The sequence below is a fragment of the Diachasmimorpha longicaudata genome, chromosome 3, assembly GCF_034640455.1.
Source record: "Diachasmimorpha longicaudata isolate KC_UGA_2023 chromosome 3, iyDiaLong2, whole genome shotgun sequence".
Classification (NCBI taxonomy): domain Eukaryota; kingdom Metazoa; phylum Arthropoda; class Insecta; order Hymenoptera; family Braconidae; genus Diachasmimorpha; species Diachasmimorpha longicaudata.
The window spans coordinates 7347053-7363335 of record NC_087227.1 but is presented as its reverse complement, the minus strand read 5'-3'; the positions used below and the strand labels follow the sequence as shown (position 1 = coordinate 7363335).

Genomic DNA, 16283 nt, shown 5'->3' with positions numbered 1-16283 from the left:
TTTAGGAAATCCTTTGATTATATCCAATTAATCCACTTTGATTATCAATCTAGTGTATTAGTAGTGATTAATGCATTCATTAATCATAGAAATGGATCTATGAACTTATTTTTTATTGATAAGATAACATCGTGGGTCTGGTATTGGTTTATTGTGGACGCAGATAACAAAGAAGAGTCTGCTGTCATTTGCGCGATGAACGCCAACGGAGAAGTCCACATAAAATATATTGGGCAATTCGTTAGTTCTTGATTTGATCAAAATAAAAAATGGTGGAGTATGACGGTGAGTGTTTTTTTGACGCCCAAAATCGGTTTAATATCTTTGAGTTTGATCGAGTGATGGAATTACAGATAAACCGATTCAGCATGATCCGGAGTTTAAGGGCCCCCTAAAAAATCGCTCGTGCACGGATATTCCGTGTCTTTTGATTTTTGTTGCATTCATTGTCTGCTGGATTGCCATTGGGGCCTTTGGTTTGTAACAGAAACTTGATTGAAATAATAAACAATTTCAAGAAATAATAGTAGACAATATTTGTCGGTAGCGAATTGTCTTTTTTCAACAATTCCATCGGTAGTAGTTGATCAGTCACGTAAAGAATATTCTCATCTATAAGTTAAATCCAGTAATGATTTTTCCTTATCAATCAGATATTCACGCTATTAATCATTAAAATGCACTTAGCTTTATCTTCTGGAGATATCGAGACACTCTTGGCCCCAACAGACAGTGAAGGTCGAAAATGTGGAGTGGATTCAGCGGTGTCAAATAAATCTCATCTTCTCTTTTTCGATTTAACGAAATGTGACATCACAAAGAAAGCGTGTGACACGCCACAAGTTTGTCTGGAAAAATGTCCCACCGAGAACTGGGTGTTCAAAAGGACCGATCCTCCAGAAACCATCAGGAACAAGATCATCTGCAAGCCGGGAGTGAATGTCGCAAAGGCAGATGTCGTTCACTTTGAGGCACTGATAAACGTCGCCGCATGTGCACCGATGTACTTCAAGAGCAAATCTATCGTGAACAGATGTGTGCCAACGGATTTTGCAGCTGATTTCATTACTGAAGCTATTTCAAAAAAGCTGAAACAGGCAGAGGAGATCATCCAATACCTGGCCTATGCTCAGGGAGTCTTCGATAAAGTCGTTTCATCCTAGTAATTTTATTAAATTATTCTCTAACAACTAGTTTACTCGTAATTTTTTTGGGGGTCTTCTTGGTGTCATATTATGACCATATGTTGAGGTGGTTGATATTTGCGTCTGACGAACTGGATTTCGTTATTTTAAATCACGAAATTTAATTCCAATTTTATCGGGAACAGCTTTAAACAATTTTAATCTTCTTTTGCAGTCAGTCAGCTCTTAGAATTGTTTGCGTTGGAGCCCTCATGTGTATTATCTACATGTTTCTGCTGAAATGGCTAGCCTTACCTTGTGTGCTGATCGCTATATTCGGAGTGTGTGGATTGTTCGCTTATCTGGGATATCTCAGTTATCAGTCTTACTCCGAGACTGACTCATCAGCCTGGTTAACAGTAACAATTATTTTGGGCTCCACCGCTGGAATTATTGTATTGCTGACGTTATGCCTGTGGCAGAGGATTTACCTGGCTTGTCAGCTGATCAAAGAGGCCAGCAAGTGGGTTTACAATGATACTCCAGTAGATGGTGAAATTAGATGCGAATAATCAATGAATTCTCTTGAATTTCAGAGCTGTAATGGCTGTCCTCTCCAGTCTCTTCTTTCCCATTCTCCCCTGGCTGACTCACATCGCCATCCTCGTGTACTTCTTCTACATTGGATTCCTCTTAATATCCATTGGTGACCAGAAATTCACCGTTGAGCAATCGCCAAACGTCGTCACCGACGGGTGCATCTGTCCTTCGCACCTCAACTACAACATCAACAGCTCGTGCGATCCTGCAATCTTCAACTCTGCGTGCAAAGAGAATGGGGAGATCTGTGTGTCAAGAGTCTGTCATTTTCGAGGGGTTGACAGCCCCCCGTACATGAAGTGGATGTATCTCATCCATATTTTCGGCGGCCTCTGGCTTTACTTCTTCATCTCCGCTCTAGGTGAAATGGCACTTGCAGCAACGTTCGCCACGTGGTACTGGACCATGAACAAGAGCGATGTTCCATTCTTCACGGTTACGGTCAGCCTCTGGAGGACGATTAAGTAAGACGAATGAGGTGGAATTTTTTCAGTCTTTCAAGGAAAACGTGGCAATTCCGAGCTAATGACTGAACTTACTAACATTTCATTCTTCAATTTTCAGATATCATTTGGGGACAGTAGCTTTTGGCTCTTTGTTGATAACTATCTGCCGCTTCTTTCGCATTATCCTAGAGTACATTCATCAACAGTCCATGGCGCAAGGAGGCGGTCAGCTCCTGGGTAACTGCGGAGCCGTCATCTACCGCTGCACACAGTGCCTCATGGCCCTCCTCGAAAGATTCCTCAAATTCATGAATAGAAATGCTTATATAGTGTGTGCTGTGTATGGAAAGGGTCTCTGTGCCTCCGCTGGAGACGCTCTGAGCCTTCTCATGCGGAATATCCTTCGGGTCGTGGTGCTGAACAAAATCGTTGACTGGCTGCTCTTCGCGGGGAAGCTCCTCGTCACCTGTACGATGATAGCTATATCCTCGTGGTACTACAAAGAGAAAGAGGGCGATGATGAGTTCTGGTGGGTTCCCACCATTCTCGTTGGACTGGGATCCTATCTAGTTGCTTCCGTATTCTTCAGTGTTCATGCTACTGCGGTGGACACTATCTTCTTGTGCTTCCTGGAGGACTGTGAGAGGCACGATGGATCGGCCGGGAAACCTTATTACATGAGCCGAAAACTAGCGAAACTATTGAATTTACAATGAATTCATTATTTTTCGAGAAAGTTATGTTAAAGGAAAATCTAGAAACAACGCAACACAGATGTGTGTCAAGAGTTTTCAGACAGTGGCAACCTCACTTTGAATTTTCACAATTAAACAATAATTGCACAATTAAGCGCCAGGTCGTTCACAACAAATAATTTTTTATTTATGAGACAATTTGCGATTGAAATTCCTCTTTTCGTTTTTTTTTTGCATTTTTCTGAACTCTTGGACCTCCTAGAGCAAAAAGCCCCCCAGCTCAGTTAGGTACGTTCACCATCGTAGCTCATGGACAACTGCTACGAAATTTTTCGGTGACAGCCGATCCATGAGCGTCAGCAATCTCCCCTATAATCTCTCGTGTTCACTACCTGGGGCTATATTTCAACGAATATACATTTGTTAACTTTGTTTGGAAAAAAAATGTAAATAAAAATAGATTGTTAAAATATTTTGTTGAGTAACGGTTATTTATATCATCTCTACAGTGAAGATCTATTGCAATGACAAGTATTCCAATGGAAACCATGCATTTTCAAATAACACCGCAAGCAAAATCAACAATAAAGTTGTAATATAAGAACTTATGAAATTTTTTTTTTGTTGTAAAATATTAGAGGAAGCTTGCAGTGGTCTGAATATAATAGTCGTACAGTATACGCATGAATGAATAATAATTTAAGCATGAGTATATAATTATTACATATTTCTCGAAGAAGTAGTGCGATTAATTCTGGAAAAGTGTACGAGTGAAGTCGATGTAGTCCAGGGCTCCTGTAATTGGTCGTTCGTTTTTGGGATCGACGAAGGGTTTCATTCGTGCAACGCAGTAATCGGCCATCTCTTTCGTAAGGTTAGCGTAGAGTTCCTCTCTAGTGACGTAAGGCCTATCAGCAGCAGTGATGGCCCTGAAGGCATTTTCAATCTCCTCCGAGCTCTGGACATTCTCAGTCTCCTTACTGATCATGAATGCCATGTACTCCTGTAAGGAGACATAGCCATCCCTATTGGGATCCACAATATCCAGTATATTTTCAAATTCAGGATCAGGCTGGCCCTCCTCGAAGATAGGCAGGTCATATCCCAGAGCCCTCAGGCAAGATTTGAACTCTTGGTGATTGAGTCTTCCACTCTTGTCCTTATCAAAGTGTTTGAACATCATGGAGAATTCCTTGAGGGCATCCTCAGACACTCCAGACTGGTTTCTCGCCTGAATTTGCTGCTCCAAATTATGCTGCATCCTCATACCCAGTTGATCCAATTGATCCCACTGCTGAGCAAGACCCACAGTGCTGTGTTCAGTATAACGATTGTCGAGGATCAGATGCTCCTCGAGGATAGCCCCTAAGTCTTCGATCTTCTTGAGGTCCTGTCTGCGGGCGCGAACCTCATGAGTCTTTCTCTTGGTCGCCTCCAGCTGCTGCTCGAGAGAGCCAGATCCCTCCATCATAGAAGTCCTGGTCTCCGCCAGCCACTGGTGGAAGGCATTCGCATGCTTAGCGAATTCCTTCCTCAATTTGTCGTTCTCCTCCTGTCTCTGAGCCTCCTTTGCCAACTCGACATCCCTCTCTTTGATAATCTTCTGAAGATTCCTCCAGGTGTCCTCCAATGCCTCCATCGTGAACCAGGTGTAGGGGTTCGGCCCGACATTGAAGCTCTTGATCTGGCGATCAAGGGCAGCCAGGGCTTGGAAATCTGCCTCAGCAGAGGACAGACTGGCTTGGAAGGAGGCGTGGGCTTCCCTCAGGGCTCGAATCTCCTCGATACTGTTGCAACGAACAGGATCGGTCAGATCTTCCTCGGCGTTCTCGAACCACGAGTTGAAGGCTGATGCTTTCTTCGCGAATGTAAGGTATAGCTAACGGATAGAACAAAAAAAAAATTACATTTTGTTTAACAAAAATAATACGACATGCTAAGGAAGAAATAATGGGGCACGTAATCCCATTATTCCTTCTGTAAAGTTAAATAAAACGTCTCATAAGTTAATATTTCAAAAATACCTCTTCAATCTGCCTAAACTGATCCTGCATGCGAAGAAGTCTTTGTTTTCTAGCATCAGAGTCCGCGAGAAGTTTCTGCCAACGAGTGATAACATCAGCATGTCTCTTCTGGATGTTAGCAGTTTGTTCATGACCTGCATCCACTAGTCTCTCCTTCAATGTCGTGATATTCTGGATGCCCTCATGTTCAAAGGCATGTAGTCCAGCATCAAAGGTCTCTTGCTTGGTTAATAATGTTTGCACAGTTGAGAGATCCCTTCCAAACTCCTCAGACCTGACATGAGTCTCCTTATCAGCGATCCAGGACTCAACAACATCGGCCTTCCACATGAACTGAAGATAAGCGGAATTATCATTGAGCCGAGTCTTCCTTCTGGTGGCCAAAGCCCCAAGCTGTTCCAACTTATTCCGAAGTTGATTGCACCTCTGACCAATGGCATCGGCCCGATGATTACCAGCCTTGATGAGAGACTCACCCGCCTCGCAGATGTCCTTGCACCGTTCTCCGTGAGCAGCAAAATCGGTTTCAAAGGCTTCATGCTTCTTGAGAAGACCCTGAACAGCAGCCATGGTGTCACCATAGTCCTCCACAGAGAGGAGCTGTTGCTTCTCAGTGATCCAGGCCTCTTCCTCCTCAACTTTAGCCAAAAATTGCTGATAGGTCAGTGATTCGTCGAGTTTCTGACCCCGAGTAGCTGCCAACTGCTTCAACTCCGCCCAGGCCTGATTCAAAAGCTTCAATCTTTGCTCAATCTCAGGAACTCCCAGATTAGAAACATCCATGAGCTTCTCACCAGCCTCTTGAACTGCCTGAATGGCAGGCTCATGACTTCCCAGCTCGGCCTCCAGTCTCTTATGCTTCTTCTTCAAATTTTGAACACCTGTAAGATCTCTTCCATAATCGTCAGAACCTACAAGAAGTTTTTTCTCCTTGATCCAGGACTCCTCATCAGCGATATCCCTGAAGAACTGATGAAGGGTGTTTGCCTCGTTAAGACGGGCCTGACGATGAGCTGCAAGATTTCTGATTCTCTCATATCTTTCATTGATACTCTGGCGTTTCTCCTGAATACCAGCAGCATCGAATTGTCCACTCTCAATCAATGAATCAGCCTGTGCATTCATATCCTTGATACGCTCCTCATGAGCCTGGATATCAGCCTCCACCAGCTGATGCTTCTTCATAAGATTCTGAACAGAAGCCAAGTCCTTGCCAGCGTCTTCAGATGTCAGAAGACTCTCCACTTCTCCCAGCCAAAAGTCCAAATCCTTGACAGCTGCAATGTAGGTTCTCTGTTTGTTGGCTTCCTTCAATTTCAAAGACTTCTCAGTCGTCTTCTGGGTGAGATACTCCCACTGGTCAGCGATTGATGCCAATCTTTTTTGGACAGCATCCTCAGATCCAGCGCACTGATGTTTCTCAATGAGATTTCCACCCATTGCCAGGACTGATTGGATTCTATCAGCATTGGCTGCCAATTCTGCCTCAAATGCCTGATGCTTCTGATGCTTGGATTGAATGTTGGCTGGATCTTTGTAGTTTTCCTCAGTCGCCAGTTGAAGTTTTTCAGCTATCCAATTCTCCATCTCATCAGCGTCACGAGAGAATTGCTGAAGAGTCTGGGATTCCCCGAGCTTTGATCGCTTCTGAATCAAGGCATCCTTCAAATGTCTCCAACGGTCGAGCACCTGGCAACGTCTATCGTCAATTGGTTTAGCTGCATAATGCTCAGCAGCGATCAGCTGATCAGCAAGCGTCTGGAGAGCTGCGATTTTCTCCTCATGAGCATTGATGGCTTTGTCGAAGTCCTCATGCTTTTTAATCAAGGCTTCAACGTTATCACTGCTGTCAACTGCGTCTGCACTACTCAGGAAGGCCTCGCGTGCACTCATCCAGTTCTCAGCTTGCTCGCAGTCACGACAGAAGAGCTGAAGCTCGAGATTCTGGTCCAATTGCATTCGTCGCTGAATCCAAGCTTTTTCTAACTCTTGTCTGGCTTCGGCCATCGACTCGAGTTTCTCCTGGATTTCTACACTTGCATAGTGAGAGGACTGCAGTAGCTGCTGACCAAATAGTTCGAAGGCTTGGAATGTGCCTGCACGAGCATCAACCTCTGTTCTGTGCTCCTGGAAATTTAAAGGGAAGATGAATAACTGGCTGGTGAAGTTGGAGACAAGGGTAGGTCGATTTCAAGTCGAAGTGGATTATTGATCTGTCTTTGGAGCGTATCTCCGAATTCAATGGAGAATAAAAATTTCGATAAACAAGCACTGAACGGAAATTTTGCTGTCTCCTTTGGAGCCAGAAATATTCAGCGAAATAAAAATGTAAAAATGCATCGACTTATCCTGTTCAATGCTTTATGTTAATCAACAAACTGGATTATTGCTTTGGCCTCAGACAGCTATTCATGAAAAACAGTTATGGTGTTTCATAAATAACCTCATAGAATTGCGAAAAACGGGTGAAATATCCCGATGTAGATGTGTTAGCCAGTCCAATGAAAACTCAAAACTGTTTTGACCCTCTTCATAAAAAAACTCATTGCATCTACCCCAATAATTAAAGAGAAAGCAAATCCCATGCACAAACGCTTTGGTACCTCGAGGATTCCATATCTCGCGTCAATTTCCGATCTGTAATTCTACAAGTATACCACTATACAGTGTCTGCAAATAAACCTCCCGACCCCCAAAAAATCCACAAGAACTCACTTGATGACGTTCAAGAAGAGCTTCAGCTCCAGTGACATCAGACGCCAGTTCCTCCGAAGCGACCAGTCCCATCATAGAATTGATCCAAGCCATCAGATCCCTGTAGTCACTGAGGAATCTCTGAAGATCATAAGAATCCAGGAGTTTCTCTTTCCTGGAGTTGGCCTTAGCAGTCAGCTGTGTCCACTCTTCGTTGATCTCTTTTTGCTTGGCGTACGTCTGCTCAGCAGTGTCAGGATGTGATTGCATCAGCCTATTAGCCGTCTCATCAAGCTGCTTGATTTTGTCCCCAAGAGCTGCCAAATCTCTCTCCAATCCCTCGTGCTTCCTCTGAAGCGCCTGAACACTCCTGAGATCCTTTCCAAGATCATCATTATTGAGTGCCGCATCCTTTTCACGAATCCAGTCTTTCGTCTCGTCGACATCCCTGTGGAAGCGTTGAACCTCATGAGCTGAGCCTAACTGATTAGCTCTCTCAGCAGTCAATGTCTGCAGACTCGTCCATTTCTCATTTAAGTCCTGTATTTGCGTCTGGATCTTGAGGGCAGCTTCAGTCTGTCCAAGACTCATCAACTGCACAGCGATCTCATTCATCTCTGCAAGCCTGACTTCATTGGCCTTGAGATCCGCCTGGAAGTCATCGAATTTCTTCTGCATGACCTCCACCTGTTCCAAATCCTCACCGACATCCTGTACCTGCGCATGATTCTCCTTGTCTTTGATCCAGGTGGCTAATTCTGCAGCTTCTCTGACGAGAACATAAGCTTTGGCTGTTTCATTGAGCTTGTTCTGACGCTCGTGAGCCAACTGAAGAAGATCGTCGTACTGTCCCTGGATCTGCGCTTGCCTGGCTGCTATTGAACTCTGTTCACGTGCAAGATTTTGTTGCGAGGCAGACAAACCAACCTCCGGTTCAACTCGCTTCACGTAAGCCGCAGGAACAAAGCCCTGACGATCGTTCACCTCGACTTTCCACCAATCTTTGTTGTTGGAGTTCAACAGTGTCAAGGTGTCTCCTTTCTTCATGGATACCTCCCTAGGGGATTTCTCAGCATAATCGTAAAGAGCCACAACACATTCCTTCCCAGCAATGTCGACAGTTGGTGTTTCTTGCTGTCTGCAAGCAGCAGCCTGCTCTCTCAGAGCACCAATGGTGCTGGCGAAGGCCTCAAGATCACTGACAAGTGCCTCGTGCTTCTTCAACAAAGCCTCTGAGCTGTCCTCATCCTTTCCATAATCATTGTTCATGACGATCGGACGTTTCTCCTTCATCCAGGACTCAGCCTCATTGGCATCAGCAAAGTACTGATGCGCTTGGAGAGAGTCGTCGAGATCAATCTTTCTTTGACGGGCCTTCTCTTTGAGCTGTAACCAGTGTTCGTCTAGAGCACTCAAACGCTGGCCAATCTCATCAGCAGCAAAGTGTCCATCTGATAGCATCTTTGATCCTGCCTCACAGACAGCTGCCACCCTGGGCTCGTGGTTATTGATCTCAGCGAGAACTGCTTGGTGTTTTTTCTGGAGATTCTGTACACCAATGAGATCCCTGCCTCTGTTGGTGGAGGCAGCTACGGGCTCCTTCTCCCTAATCCAAGCCTCCTCGTCCTCGATATCTCTGAAGAGCTGCTGGACCTGAAGAGAATCCAAAAGCCTCTGCTTTCTGATGCTCATGGGACGTTGTAGAGCAGCATAACGACCACCCAACTGCTCCTGCTTAGACCTGATGTTCTCAGCATCAAAGTGGCCCGAACTGACAAATTGCTCAGCCGCCTGGGCAATGCTGTCAATTCTGTCAGCATGAGACCCAACATCAGCCTCCAGGAGTGCATGTTTCTTTTGGAGATTTTGGACACTCGTCAGGTCTTTTCCATAATCCTCACTCATGAGTTGTCCTTCGACCTCAGATAACCAGAGCTCGATGTCCTCGACAGTTCTATTGAACTGCTGCTGCTGCGATGCCTCTTGCAATTTCGTTCCCTTCTTCTCTGTGGCTCTAGCAAGACTCTCCCAAAGAGACACAATCTCATCAATCCTGGATTTTATCCTCTCACTCGCATAGTGATTGCTGTCAATCAGTTCCTGTCCAATGGACACCATCTCCTCCATTCTGGTCTTATTGGCGTTCAACTCCTGTTCAAAGTTCTGATGCTTCTGAACTTTGCCATTCAAATTTGTGGGATCTAGGTAGCTGTCATCAGTCGCAAACTTCAGTTTCTCGTTCACCCAGCCCTTGGTCTCGTCACAATCCCTCTCGAACTGTTGAAGCTTGTAGGCGTCTTCGAGCTTTCGTCTTCTCTCAGCCGAGTTCACCAACAGAACTGATCGTCTCTGAAGGAGGGATTGCCTTCGTTGTGCAACATCATCAGCAGCGTAATGCTCCCCCTCGATCAGCTTACCAGCGAATTCATCGAGGGCCTTAATCTTCTCCTCTTGAGCAGCCAAGGACTTGTCGAAATCTTCGTGCTTTTTGATCAGAGCTTCAACACTGTCCAAGGAGTCTCCCAAGTCCTCATTAGCCAGGAAGGCTTCCTGCTTGGCCATCCAGGCGTCAGCCTGTTCAGTATCCCTATAGAATAGCTGAAGATCCATGCACTGTTCGTAGAGAATTCTCCTCTGCTCCCAGAGAGCCAAAAGACTCGATTTGTCCTCAGCGAGAGAATCAAGTTTCCTGGCCACCTCCTCAGCTGCATAATGCTTTCGCTCGAGGAGTTTGTTTCCAGCGAGAGTTGCAGCGTCAAAGCTGTCAGCCCTAGCATCGATCTCCCCCTTGTGCTCCTGGTGCCTTTCCAGAAGAGCTTCAGCTCCCGCTACATCCTTAGCAAGTTCATCAGCAGAGATAATAGCTTTCATGTCATTCATCCACGAGACAAGGTCTCTGAAGTCAGCTAGGAATCTGTGAAGATAGTACGACTCATCCAGTTTAAATCTACGTTCTTTTGCTTTGGCAGTGAGGCTCTCCCAAGAGGCCAGGATCTCTGCTCTCTTCGCTTGAATCTGCTGGGAATGGTCTGCCTGATGGATAGCAGCCAGACGATCTGCCTCAGCCCCAAGGGTAGCAACTTTATCCTCCAGAGCTGCCAAGTCTCGTTCAATTCCCTCGTGCTTTCGTTGGAGGGTTTGGACACTGGCCAGATCTCTACCAAAATCGTCAGATGACAACACCACATCCTTCTCGGCTATCCAAGTCATTGTTTCATCGGCATCTCGGTTGAATCTCTGGATTTCGTGAGCTCCGAAGAGCTTTTCCTGTCGTAGGATTGCCAATTGCTTGAGCCTCTGCCAGGATTCATTCAGTTCCTCCTTTCGGCCCAAGATTGTGTCGCGCTCTGGGTGGCCATCAAGCAGAAGCTTGTCCGCCAGCTCGTTCACTTCAGTTACTCTGTACTCCTGACTCGCCATGTCCTTCTGAAATTCGTCGAACTTTCGTTGGAGTACCTCAACGTGCTCCAGGTCATGGCCAAATTCGTCTGTAGTGACGAATGCTTCCTTGTCGTGAATCCAGAACATCACTTCGTCGCAGTGGCGAATGAACTGAACCAGGACTAGAGCTTGTTGAAGTTTTAGTCCTTTGTCTGCTAGACGAGAGAGGAGGAGCTCCCAAAGACGGTGCAGCTCTTCCAGGCGTTTTCTGATGAGATCGCTGGAGAAGTGATGTTGGGCAATCATCTCAGAGCCTGTGTTGTCCAGGAGGACAATGGCGTTGGAATGGGCTGCCACTTCCGCCTCGAAAGCCTGGTGCTTCTGAATTTTTGCTTGGAGATTCGTTGGGTCTTTGTAGTTTTCATCGGAAGCTGCTTGTAGTTTCTCGTATATCCAACCCTCGAGCTCGTCGGCATCGCGCTTAAAGTACTGAAAGAAGCGGAGGAGAAATTGGAGTTGAAAATATTTCACGAACGAAGGGGGAGAGGGGAGAGAGGAATAGACTGCGTCAAGATCTCAGGAGTTTGAGATATTCTTTGGTACTCCTTTGGACAGTGTGAGAAAGCTAGAGTATTCAAGAGTAAATGTTCAATGAACTTTCATTTTTCTAATTACATTTTAATTTATATTCTCAGAGAGGAGTCGGAATGGTCTAGAAAAGTATCTAAGAACACTCATTTCAAGCTCCGTTGCCCTAATAATATATTTTAACACTAGGCTGTGATGAACTTTGCTGGAGGTCATATGTCACATCTTTCTTATCATATGGGGCAGACAAGTTCTTCGAAATTTTCGGTTGAATATTTTTTATCGTTTAGTCGGAGAGTGGTGACGCGCCGCGCCCATGAAGGATCACGTCACCAACTGAGTGTCAACAAGATACTATCTGCCAATTTATTTCTAGTACGTTCGAACTCCCAAAAAAATTCTCTTGACAATTTGCGGATTGTAACCACGAAATGGTAAGATCTTAGTTGCTTTTAATTGTCAGCTGGTTATCGATGAATATCTAATAATTGAAGGAGGATAACAGCGTTTACGCCAAGACTGCTTTACATTATATGCAAGAAGGATTGAGGGCTACGGAAAAACGGTAATTTTACATAAATTCACAGATATTTTGTGAAAAATTCAGCAACGATTTACAGCGACTTAAGCCTTTCCAACACTGCTTCTGATGTTCCGTCAATTATTGAGAACGGAAATTACACTTGACATTACCTGAAATCTTCGTGAGTCCTCGAGTTTATCTCTTTTGCTCCTGGCCTCAGCCTTGAAATTAGAGTACCTCCCAAGCACTTGTTCCCTCCTCTCCTGAATGTCCTCAGGATTCTCGAGGATCTTCACCTCCTTCGGCGTTATTTGATCCATTTTTCGACGATTAGCGGACGTTGGGGACGTCCCCGAGTGAATTATCCTCAACAATCAAGCCCCCAAAATGGCCGTCGGGCGTGGCTGGGCAACTGGGAATCGATAAACTCTCCAAAGACTGCGTCCTTTCACAAACACTGCAATAAAAATTTCTGATCGTTACCAAACGAGTTCTGAACATCCAAAGTTCAATGTGCACTAGATTATTCACGTCAATTGGGACTTTTGCGGTAGGAATGTAGACATTTGTAAGATTATTTTGGCAGTCGTACCGGTAATTGATCACTCGCTGTTGCCTGCAATTGCCTGCGCACGAATAACTGAGCCTAACGGGAGCCGACAGAAGGCGAGAGAAACCGATATGAGCGCCTCCACCGGGATTTGTAAAGAAACAGTGGGGGGATCCAATCACAAATAAACATTGTTGGTATGAATTCATAGGATGGGAATGTTGATTAAATTCGATAAGAATGGGGCTACCCCTTGAAAAACCTTTCGGTGATTGTTTAACGACCAACACATTCGAAGGAGAACTTTGAGTTGCTCCGACAAAATTCATTTTTTATGGTTTTCAACGGTTCCTTGGGCTTTAGAGTTTTATTATGTGGATGCATCATCGGTTATTTTTAGAAAACATCACGTCATATAGAAGACGTTGGCATTGATGTGGATGACATAATGTAGATTGAGAGTTTATGATGTTGATAATGAGCATAAAAATGTTTCTAGAATTTCGGTTCAATGGCGATGAGGTAGTGACAAGGCTATTGATGGCGAATGGGAGCAATCGTTCTTTAACTTCAAGTAAACAATATCTGATTGTCTGAGTCTCTTGGTTTTTGGACAATTGCGAATCATATTTTTACTAGTATAAGAACTGTAGCATTTATTTTTCAGTTTCAATGCTCTCAATTCATTCGATTAATCTCTTAAATAGCTAATAACATTGGGTAGATTCACAGCTTTCATTATGACATCACATCAGATAATAAATCCATACTTGAGAACATTTATATTAAAAAACAACATTTTGTCGATTACAATTATCCCTAACATCCCCTTATTTTCAATTCTTATCGACAACACAGCAATTGAGTTGTTCTTTGCTCTTGATTTTCCAATTCAAAGGATTTTTTGTTGCCTAAAATCTCATGTATAATAAATATAAAACAATAAACAATAAATATGATTTTGATCAACACAGATTTAACAATAAGAACAATAATTACGGTTACATTGATAAAAATAAGTACCACGTTATAAAATTGGTTCAATTCCTCTTTTCCCTGATTTTTTAAAATTATACTTGACATAAATCTGTCCTAATAATTCTGTAGTTATTACATAATACTCAATGGTGGAACTAACTTCTGGATTTTACCAATGAGCTTTTTGGAAACACATCCATACCTCGTCTTGCTGTACTTTTTGTGGACGACGTGACTCTTGGAGGAGCGGTAGCAGGATTCAGTGATGTTTCTGATGATCAAAATACGGCAGTGGTTGATGTCCTCGTCCTGGAGCTTCGAGGAGGCGTATCCCGAACGCCAGCGTTTGAAGAGGGTACAGTGAAGGGTGTTCTCGGGCTCCATCACGAGAGTCGCCGCCAGTTCAGCGACGGTAGCTGATAGGAGGATGGGAGAGGTCTTCATGAGCTCTTCGTCGAGGAGAGCCAAGTCCAGCTGTAGTGACGAAGAGTTTTTTCGAATTTTTTCACAATATTCATCAATCCTTTGCTTAATTGCAAAGCAAAAAAAATTCTTGAGCAGACATTTGACCTGGCTATTTTTTTTTGAGATAGTTGAGACACCAAATTATTTATTCATATCAAACAATTCGTTGTAAATAAAATACAAATATGTTCAGTAGAGCAAATTTTTTGTGTCAGTGTAGTAAATGTTAAAAATGAAATGTAAAAGATTACCATGTAACCCCCGAAGTAGTAGATTGTTTCCCTCTGCTCCGCGTCTATGAAGTCAGAGTGATCTGGTGCTAGCATGAAGTAAACTAGCATCGAAAAAGGGTCTGGATAGTTTATCTGGAATTTCAAGGTCTGCATTATCTGAATTTCCCCATATCGAACATCAGTATCAGTGTAGAGCCCATCCGCAAAATTGGCCATCTTCTGAGCCCCGGGAATACGATAGACGATGTAGTCCTTCTTCATGATAATCCAGAGAGCGCAAATTACGATAAGTTGCAGATTTTGGAGGGGAATTCTGCAGGCCTGCAGCATGTCGTCAAAAATTCTGACCACCGGGTAGATCATGTTTGAGGGAAGGGCATTGTGACTCTAAAATAGTTTTGTGTGTTACTAATTGGAAAGAAAATTAAAAGAATTGAATGTATTGAGTTGTCTTCTTCTGCAGACATTGTACTCCATCATTTTTGTTTATTTTTATTTTTTTCTCACGTTCCGTGGAGGAGATACTTACACACACACGGAGCAGAAAATGGACGACAGTTTGTCTCTGATCAGGACTGGCATTCAACACTCGATAATTTGGAATGAATATCCGAAATCTGTCCTTTTCTTCCTCAAAGTACATGAGATCCTCCAGGTAAGGCATCTGCATTTTATCTTGCCTTCCAGCCTCAAGTTTTCTACGTTTTCTTGCCTCTTCATCGTGATCTTGAATTGTTTTGTGGACAATTTTGATCTAGAACGATCAAGAAACGAGACCAATGTAAAATTGAACAGAATTTGACTATGGAAAAAATCAAATTCTCTAGACATAATGTTCTGAGAGATAATTAACTCCAAAAATACAGCCCAAAAACTCCTGGAGACACGACTCCCGATAATCCATCCTAACACCATAAATCATCTAATTTATTGCCCTATGTTCTAAACCTCATAATAGCTAACCTTTTCCGGTGAAGGTGGTGGTACATCATGGGGTGTGAGTCTGGTCGGCTCAAAATACTCCCGAATTATTTGTTTAACCCTCTGAGATTGTACCGTTCGTCCCGGTGACGTCCCCATGGCTTCCTCGACTGAGTGAAGTCTGGGTAATCGTCTGAAGCCCCTCTTCCTCTTATCCACGAGTGAGCTGTCTTCCTTGCCAAAAGACTCTTGTTTCGCGAAGAAGTCCTTGGCTCTGATGAAAGTCTCCTTGGTCTTCCCTACGGGCACCTGTTCACCCAGCACCATCGACGACGCCATGAACTTCTGGCTGAGCTTTTTCTCCTCCTCGATCCCTTTCAGGGCCTTCTCATCGGTGTCCTCATCAAAAATCGAGAACTTGGACTTGCTGAAGATCCCGGAGTCACCATGACCCATTTTCTGAATAATTTTTTGGTGATTGGGAGCTGCATTGGAGCTATTGACATCCCCGAAGCGCTTTGGAATGCAGCCCATGGGTTCGTACATCTTTCTGACCTTCTCGTCCACATCCATGCTGGGACCAAAGGCCAAACGTTTTTCGGCTCTTCTGTCTTTTGAATCCTTGATGTTTTCTTTATTTTTGTCTTTAGTTAGAGGCTTCGTAGTCCAACCAAGGTGCACTGGGGAGGGGGCCTTGTCTTGCATGTCTTGAGACATGTCTTCTACAGATGCCAAACAGTCTCAGGCCTTTTAGGGTTTCAATTTTGGCTTCTTGTTAAATCAGTTCGCAATTCTTGAAAGACCGAAATTTTTTTTACAGCGAAATTTCTCTTCGTTCAACTTTTCAATTTGGTCGATTTTATTATTTTTTGTATTCGAGTTGAAATTGAGATGTGAGGCAGTATTGCATTGTACAAGTACACTGACTTGTCCAGAATAAAAGGTTTCAAAGCGACGAGGTATTTTCCCCCTCCGTTGAGGCGTTTGTTGTTGTTGGTTGGATTGGGTGTGGTATTTATTGTTTGTCTGTACTCGAGGTGAGCCTCTGGGAATGGGGCATG

At 44.0% G+C, this 16283-nt stretch overlaps 3 protein-coding genes and 1 long non-coding RNA gene across 5 annotated transcripts; 2 read left to right on the top strand and 2 right to left on the bottom strand.

The window, feature by feature from the left end:
• The first annotated feature begins 134 nt into the window (after positions 1-134).
• On the top strand, positions 135-3338 carry LOC135160271 (choline transporter-like 2). Its single transcript, XM_064116644.1, has 6 exons — positions 135-285; positions 354-476; positions 688-1162; positions 1360-1647; positions 1721-2188; positions 2289-3338. The coding sequence occupies exons 1-6, from the start codon at positions 270-272 to the stop codon at positions 2884-2886; spliced, it is 1968 nt and encodes a 655-aa protein (XP_063972714.1). The 5' UTR covers positions 135-269; the 3' UTR covers positions 2887-3338.
• Alpha-spec (alpha Spectrin) lies at positions 3338-12828 on the bottom strand. Of its 2 annotated transcripts, XM_064116595.1 has the most exons (6): positions 12668-12828; positions 12246-12532; positions 7605-11453; positions 7493-7534; positions 4890-7016; positions 3338-4744 (listed from the first exon to the last, which is right to left on the bottom strand). In XM_064116595.1, exons 2-6 carry the CDS (start codon positions 12393-12395, stop codon positions 3614-3616), a joined length of 7299 nt encoding a protein of 2432 aa, XP_063972665.1. In that variant the 5' UTR covers positions 12396-12532; positions 12668-12828; the 3' UTR covers positions 3338-3613. The 2 variants fall into 2 exon arrangements, with proteins under 2 accessions (XP_063972665.1, XP_063972666.1); XM_064116596.1 differs by lacking the exon at positions 7493-7534.
• Positions 11807-14743, top strand: LOC135160327 (uncharacterized). Its single transcript, XR_010298530.1, has 2 exons — positions 11807-11986; positions 12047-14743. It is a non-coding gene; the product is annotated as an uncharacterized LOC135160327 (long non-coding RNA).
• LOC135160279 (uncharacterized) lies at positions 13255-16161 on the bottom strand. Its single transcript, XM_064116660.1, has 4 exons — positions 15265-16161; positions 14831-15055; positions 14320-14688; positions 13255-14077 (listed from the first exon to the last, which is right to left on the bottom strand). The coding sequence occupies exons 1-4, from the start codon at positions 15937-15939 to the stop codon at positions 13736-13738; spliced, it is 1611 nt and encodes a 536-aa protein (XP_063972730.1). The 5' UTR covers positions 15940-16161; the 3' UTR covers positions 13255-13735.
• Between the last annotated feature and the right edge of the window lie 122 nt (positions 16162-16283).